We start from the raw sequence: 6,657 nt of genomic DNA on the forward strand, positions 1-6,657 counted from the left end.
TACCCACTCCTAACGAATTAGTTCTTTTCCTTTATCTAAATCAAGGTCTTTATTTTTTTTATGAAGCAGCCCTGCAGTATATTTCATGTTAGGTTTCCACATAGTTATTAGTTCAGCTCTTGCAGGCTTATTATGTCCTCTGATAGGTTTTTTTTCCCCCATGAAAATCAGTAACTGGTGATTTGGGGTCTGAAAATTGTCATAAAGTACCTGATATTTGGTAGAAAATTTAAAGCAATAATGATTTAGCTGATGATTTCTTCAAGTGCTAGGGGACTTGCCCAGTCCAGTGGTTTTTGTGACCCAAACAGTTTCCTTGTTCCCAGTCCGGTAAACTGTAACATCATGCACTTATAGGCCCTGGAGATTCCCTACATACACTTACTAAAGGATGCAGCTGCTGCAGTCCCCACTCACAGGTCAGTAGTGAGGCTGAGAGCATTTCTAAGACACATATGTACAAGCACGCACAACCATACACTGCACAGTTCAACACAGGTAGAGCAGAGCCTTTACCAGCACCTCCCTAAACACCAACAGCACTGACATAAACAAGAATATGGATAGCCCATACACTGACTTAGTCCCTTTCAGCACATGCAGACTAGAGTGAGACCCACAGAAGATGGATAAGGGGATTTCATAAGAGTAAGGCAGATGTAACTTAAGAAAAAGCAGCATGTTGTTGTTGTCATTCAAACATGTGTATGACCACACATAACTTTTCAGGAAAGGAAAATTGACTCATTCCTTGCTTTGACATGAAATAAATGAATAAATAGACAGACTTCCTTCTTCTTCTTTAGTTTGGGAATTGCTCCTGTGCAACTCCTGATATAACTATACCTCCGACTGTATGTCATCTTATTAGTTACTCTGCTGCTATTAAATGTATCTTCTCCATTTAGATTGCACCTTCATGTCACATCAAAAATTGACATTTCTTTTCTCTGAAAAATGTTAGTTTTTAAACCAGTGTTTGAAGGAAAAAAAGAAAAAAGTATTAAACTTTATGCAAAAGGTTTTCTTTTAGAAATACTAAAGCGTTAAATACAAGTTTGAAGGTGAAGGAATCTGCTCTTTAATTACTATTCAAGATTCTGGCACAGTTAAGATTTATTCCAAAAGTTCAGGTAATGACCTTGCAACATGCTCCCCTGACCAAGACACACCTCTACCTCTGCTTCCCCCACATTCACATACAGTAGTTTCATGTTTACACATGCTGAAGACCTTCCTCTCCCTGCTGTGACTTCCAGCAATGAAGTTTTTAAGACACAGGATGCTTATCAAACAAGAACTGGGTGAAAACTGATCTAATATTGAAACACTAATAAAAAAAAAAAATCCAGCAATGAACAATGTTTGATTTACATGCAAATATTAAAAAAAAAAAAAGTTTTCTTCCAGTGCAGCTGCAGAGTGTTACAAAACCAAGGAAATATGCAGTAGGTCCAGCAATGCTGACAGTGTCTGCAGGCCTACAAGAAGTTAGATGACTCCAGAAATCGGAGGTTGTGGAAAGGCTGATGCTTCATGAGGATGCCATTGCTGACACCAGCCAACAGCTCCAAGACACTTACCACAATACAGCACCAAAACATGTAGAACATGACAAAATGCAACTGGTCTTCCAGCTTCTTTAGACAGCCTTCCTGAAAAAACTGCTCCAGATGGCCTAAGTCACCCCTGCAGTGAGAATACTCCTCCTTACAGCAGCTTTGAGGTACATAAGCTTTTTCAGCTGGAAGATGCCAAGAAGCAGCTGCTTCCTTTAGCCAGTCTGTGTAGTTTTGGGCCCCACAACACTGCAGCTTCCTCTGTACCACATCCATAGTGCTGTTGCCAGGAGCCTGGGAGTGTGTTGCATTGTAGTGATAGACAAGGTAACCTATAGAGCTTTTCAGCTCAGAAGCCATCCAAACAGAGTAGATATGTGCCAGAACTGCCAAAGACATTTCTAGGCAAAGAAGGACCAGCAGCAAGTACATGAGAGTCCCTTGCTTAGAGCGGGAACACTTAGCAGAAACAGAGATAGCCAAAACTCCAGTAGGTAGCAAGATAATTGCAGCTGCAACAGCCAGACAGCCAGGCAGAGACAAGAAAAATTCCTGAAATAAATATCCATAGTCCTTGCACATGAGGATCCACCAAACTCCACCAAAGGCCAGAGCTGCAGCAGTGCCCCAGAAGATGAAACCTAGGAAGTTCAGCAGAAATCGAGCAAAGAGCCTGAGCCAGGAGTCCTCAGAGTACCACAAAGATGATAACAACATCACCAGCACTACCACACCTCTAACTTTCTTCATTCTGGCCTCTCCTAGCAACCCAAACCCTCACTGCCACTATTTAAGAGGCCTCCACCCCACTTATCCAGGTGCAGCAGATGGCATCTCCACTCAAAACAACTTGCAAGGGAGCAGCACTGATGAGACTCACTCAGCACAAAGACTAGGCCCTGCATCACCTAACCACAAGCTGTTGCTTGTTCAGTGTAGCCTGCAGACACCAGGAGGGTATGTGCCAAGCTTGCTGTTGAGAGGTCATTTACTCTGCTGTCATTGAGACATTTGCCTTTGAAGGAGGGGGACAACTGAAAAAAGGCTGCATCCCTTGCTTTACTACATTCATGTGTTGAAGAGCTAAATGGAGAGAAATAGTCAAGGTGGTAGCCAACAGCACTAGTTCAGATCACTTAGACTGCCCAAGTGAAAGAGGTAATCCAACTGTCACTCCTACCTCAGTAGCCAAGATGGCAACAAATGCACAAGTCATAGTCATTAACAAAGGAATAGTTTAAGCAGAGCTATTCAATCAGGGATCTCCATAGGTAACACTCACCTAGAATCATTATCCTTCCCAGTACGTTTACCACTCATTAGATTTTATGAGGGGCATAATGATGTTAATAATATTTTGCCCTTTTTAACTCAGCAAGATTTCTGTGTAGATAGCTTCAATTACTCAGGACACCTGGATGAGAATTCCCTACCATTTCACACTTGTACCCCTCAGTTTGCACCACCAGTGATTTGACTGAGTGCTGTAATGACTGAATACAAACAACAGTAAGATCTGTATTAACTTTTCCTTGTGTGTAAAGAAACTGAATTACACACCAGTTAAATGACTCCACAACAACCTCAAATGGAATTAACGCCACTTATCAGCCAGCACAAGAGCATTATTACTCAAATATGTGATACAGAAGAGCCAGGCAGGATGGGAAACCTGCATAAAACTTGCCACAGGCATCAGGAAGGCAGATCCCAAGGCCATCCTAATGAAGTCCTGTAACATCTCTTTTGTTTCTCAAGATGCAGAGCAGGGCTAATACAACAGGTATACATGAGGGAGAATACAAAGAAATGATCCTCATTTTCAGAAACATGAACACTTGCAGACCCTGTAGAAAATCAGAGTGAGTCAGTGCTCAGATCTGTGGAACTCTGGAAAAGTCTCAGCAAAGCCAATGATCCCACATTTGTCAGACGTTTTACAAGGACCTATTGCTGCTATATATGGTATGCCCACACAGCTCTGAGCTGGTTCCCATCAAAATGTCTTTCTATATGCAGTACAAACATGTCATTAAGGCTAATTATTTTGGAATGCAATAAATTGCTTTTATTATTTTTAATCTTGCCATTAACAGTAATTAACTTGCAGTGATTAACTTGTTAAATCTTAACCCGATGCTTCTTTCAAAGCTGTTCTAGGATGTGTGTTTTCCTGCAACTGTTCTCTGAATATCTGTCTGCCCTCTCTCTTGTTCAGCTTGCTGCTAGGCCCAGCCCTCCAGCTGTGCGGGTTTTGCTGCCATTCACTTATTCTCTTGAATGCCTTTTTCTCTGGTTTCTATGTTCTGCATCAGGGAGAGGGACAAGGGTGGGGAACAGAAAGGATTTCCCCCTCACATCTATACACACAGGCAAACTACACTGAATTAATGTTTCCACGATGCAGAAGAAACGTACCAGAAAAGTGTGAGGAAACGTACCAGAAACGTGTCAGAAAATACTGTGAGGAGTAACGGCTGCTTATTGCTAGTTTGCAAGCTTTGTGAAAAAAGCACATGAACCTGCTTCTTTTCCTTTCTGCCTTCACCCATGCTTATAGAGCTTAATGAGATATTAAGAAATTACTTACAACACTATTTACTTTTAGCTTGTTCTGCAGTCTCTGAAATATATTAGGAAGGCTCAAACTGCCTAGAGGAGAATTTCACTGCACCTCTTGCTCATTTCAGCCAAGCTAACTGCCATCCCCTCCCTGAATACAGAGGAGAGAATTTCAATGGTTATTGAAGCCTAGGGGCTCTTATCTTTCTAAATATTCCCCAAATATAATAACTTCCCATTTACTTAAATCTGACTCTTTGAACCACTGTGAGGGGGGGTTTATTTCTTTCATATGGCTGTGAGAGAGAAAGTGGGGAGACGGGGGGTGAAGATGCTTTTGTGAGTGGAGGGGTTTGTGCTGCAACAGGCCCTAACCATTCCACTGGTGCCTTCGTGCTGGCTTAGCCCCACACAGAAAGCTGTGAGCCAGCCCACAGGAGCAGGGAGCCATCTGCACACAGCCTCCTCCTGAAGTCAGGACTTTTGTGGCCGTACAAGTGGACAGGAGAACCCGCATGCGTGGCTGTCTGTCACAGAAATCAGAAACACCAACACTAAACGTTGATTGGGAGCCAGTTCCCAGGTAAGAGCTCTCATTGCCCAATGCCATCTGGGGGGATGGAGCATACTCAGCACCATGCAAGAGGAAATTGCTGCAGTGGGGATTAATATTGGCAGGGCTGTCTAAAACACCTCGCCCAGCTTGTGCTAGGTAATGCATATGCACTCAGGAAAAGAGAGCCTCTGCTCAAAATGTTTGCTGTCTGGTAGGACAGGCAAGACAAAGAAGGACAAGAAAAACATAGAACTGATCCCTGAAGTACCCAAAAGACCTAACTGGCACCCTCAGTAGCACTGTGTTTGTGCTAAGTAATTTTACCTGCATGTGTGGCCAAAAGATTGAAAAAAGCAATGAGCGGAGGTATCCATCAAGAGACTGTGTTGTGACAAAGAGAGTATAGGTAAGGCAGAATAGGAATGCTCTTCTGTTTTCTTTCCAGTGGTAAACAGCATAACATGATAAATGCTATCCCTGCTTTCTCTGGAGTTGTTTCTGCTTATGAACTGATGAGTATTGAAATTCAAATGTGGGTGTAACAGATAATACATCTTAGATAAACTACTTTCAGGAATGTTGCTGAAAGTATAATCCTTCAAGTTAATAAAATGCCAAATGCGTATTTTTTGCATACATTGTTCTAGCAAGCCGTGACTGGCATTGCAGGGCTTTGATGTGCCAGGAAGGTCAAAGAGGTTCATTCCACATGGGTCCAGAAGTGGGACTGGAGACCCATCAAGTCAATGCTGCGGTTGTGCAAATACAACGTAGGCAGATGACTAGACTCATTTTAAGTGACATGGGCCATCATACAGATTGATCAGGGAGCGCATCTGAGCTCTTGCTGTAATGGACAACAATTCAAATCAAGATGGCCAGCTAGTCCATTCAGGCTTGTGTGAACAAGAAGGAATGAAAAGATGACCATGGGATCAGGGCACAGTTAAACAGCCCATCCTCTAAGTTTAATACAAACCTCACATAAAATGGGACAAGATCTCAAAGTCAGACCTTCAACCACTGCATTCATTATCACAGTGGCACAGAAGAGCCCTAAAGCTGCCTTAGAAGCACAGCAGGCATTTACCCTGTAACCCATCCACACATGAATCTACTGTAGCTGGACCTTGTAGGTGAAGTTAAAGCACTCTGGAAGCGGTTTGGCTTGAGAGCTTAGAACATTTTTTAAAGGTCTTGTTAGACTAAAACACACACATAGCATAGGATATGACTTTAAAACCTTACTAAAACACAGGTTTTTATCAACTTCATCTACCCCAGCTTTTACATTAAGCTTCCCCCCACCCTCCTGACCCCTTCAGCAGGTAGAAACTGGTGTGTGACCCAGCAGGGCTGGCAGATCCAGAAAAACTGGTAAATGGGTATCATTGGTATCACTCCTCCCTTCACTCATTCTGACCCTGCCTGTTGGCCCTGGCAGTATATCTTTCCCAAGCTGAAAGGACTTCACACAAAGTTTTTCCAGTTTCCAAGAAAAGCCCTGACTGCCTGTAAAGTGACAGCAAATAGTAATATTTGGGGGGGGAGGGGGAGAACTTTTATTCTTCTCAATCAGATCATTCAAGCTATGATGGGTAGTCAAAACACCACACAGCAGAAGGACTGGGTACCAAGTGGAAAGCTATTTTAAAAAAAACTGAAAGCTGCTAAGTGTATTGGCTCTTTGGGAATGGAAAACATTGTCTTACGAGACATGTCATATTGGAAGAGCACTCTGACAGCCCAAATGCAAAAAGGATGAACAAGCCTGGTTGGACCCAGATCCTACAGTCACTGCCGTGCACAACTGGTTGCCGTAGTAACCAAGGTCAGATGCTGTTGCCTTGGATGAGACTAATACCTCTCATGGAAAGCTTGAAGCAAGCAGCGGAGATATGATTGCCACCTCCTATTCATGGAGAAAGTGTACTCTCCACAGGAACTGATTTACCATTGTGCAGGTGTTTCAACTAAAGC

General features: G+C 42.8%; 1 protein-coding gene across 1 annotated transcript; it reads right to left on the minus strand.

Annotated features, from left to right (window-relative positions):
- Positions 1-1,481: 1,481 nt before the first annotated feature.
- On the minus strand, positions 1,482-2,309 carry LOC128136652 (tetraspanin-3-like). The gene has a single exon (XM_052776572.1). The coding sequence runs from the start codon at positions 2,307-2,309 to the stop codon at positions 1,482-1,484; it is 828 nt and encodes a 275-aa protein (XP_052632532.1).
- Positions 2,310-6,657: the final 4,348 nt, after the last annotated feature.

Source organism: Harpia harpyja, chromosome Z, assembly GCF_026419915.1.
Source record: "Harpia harpyja isolate bHarHar1 chromosome Z, bHarHar1 primary haplotype, whole genome shotgun sequence".
Lineage (NCBI taxonomy): Eukaryota > Metazoa > Chordata > Aves > Accipitriformes > Accipitridae > Harpia > Harpia harpyja.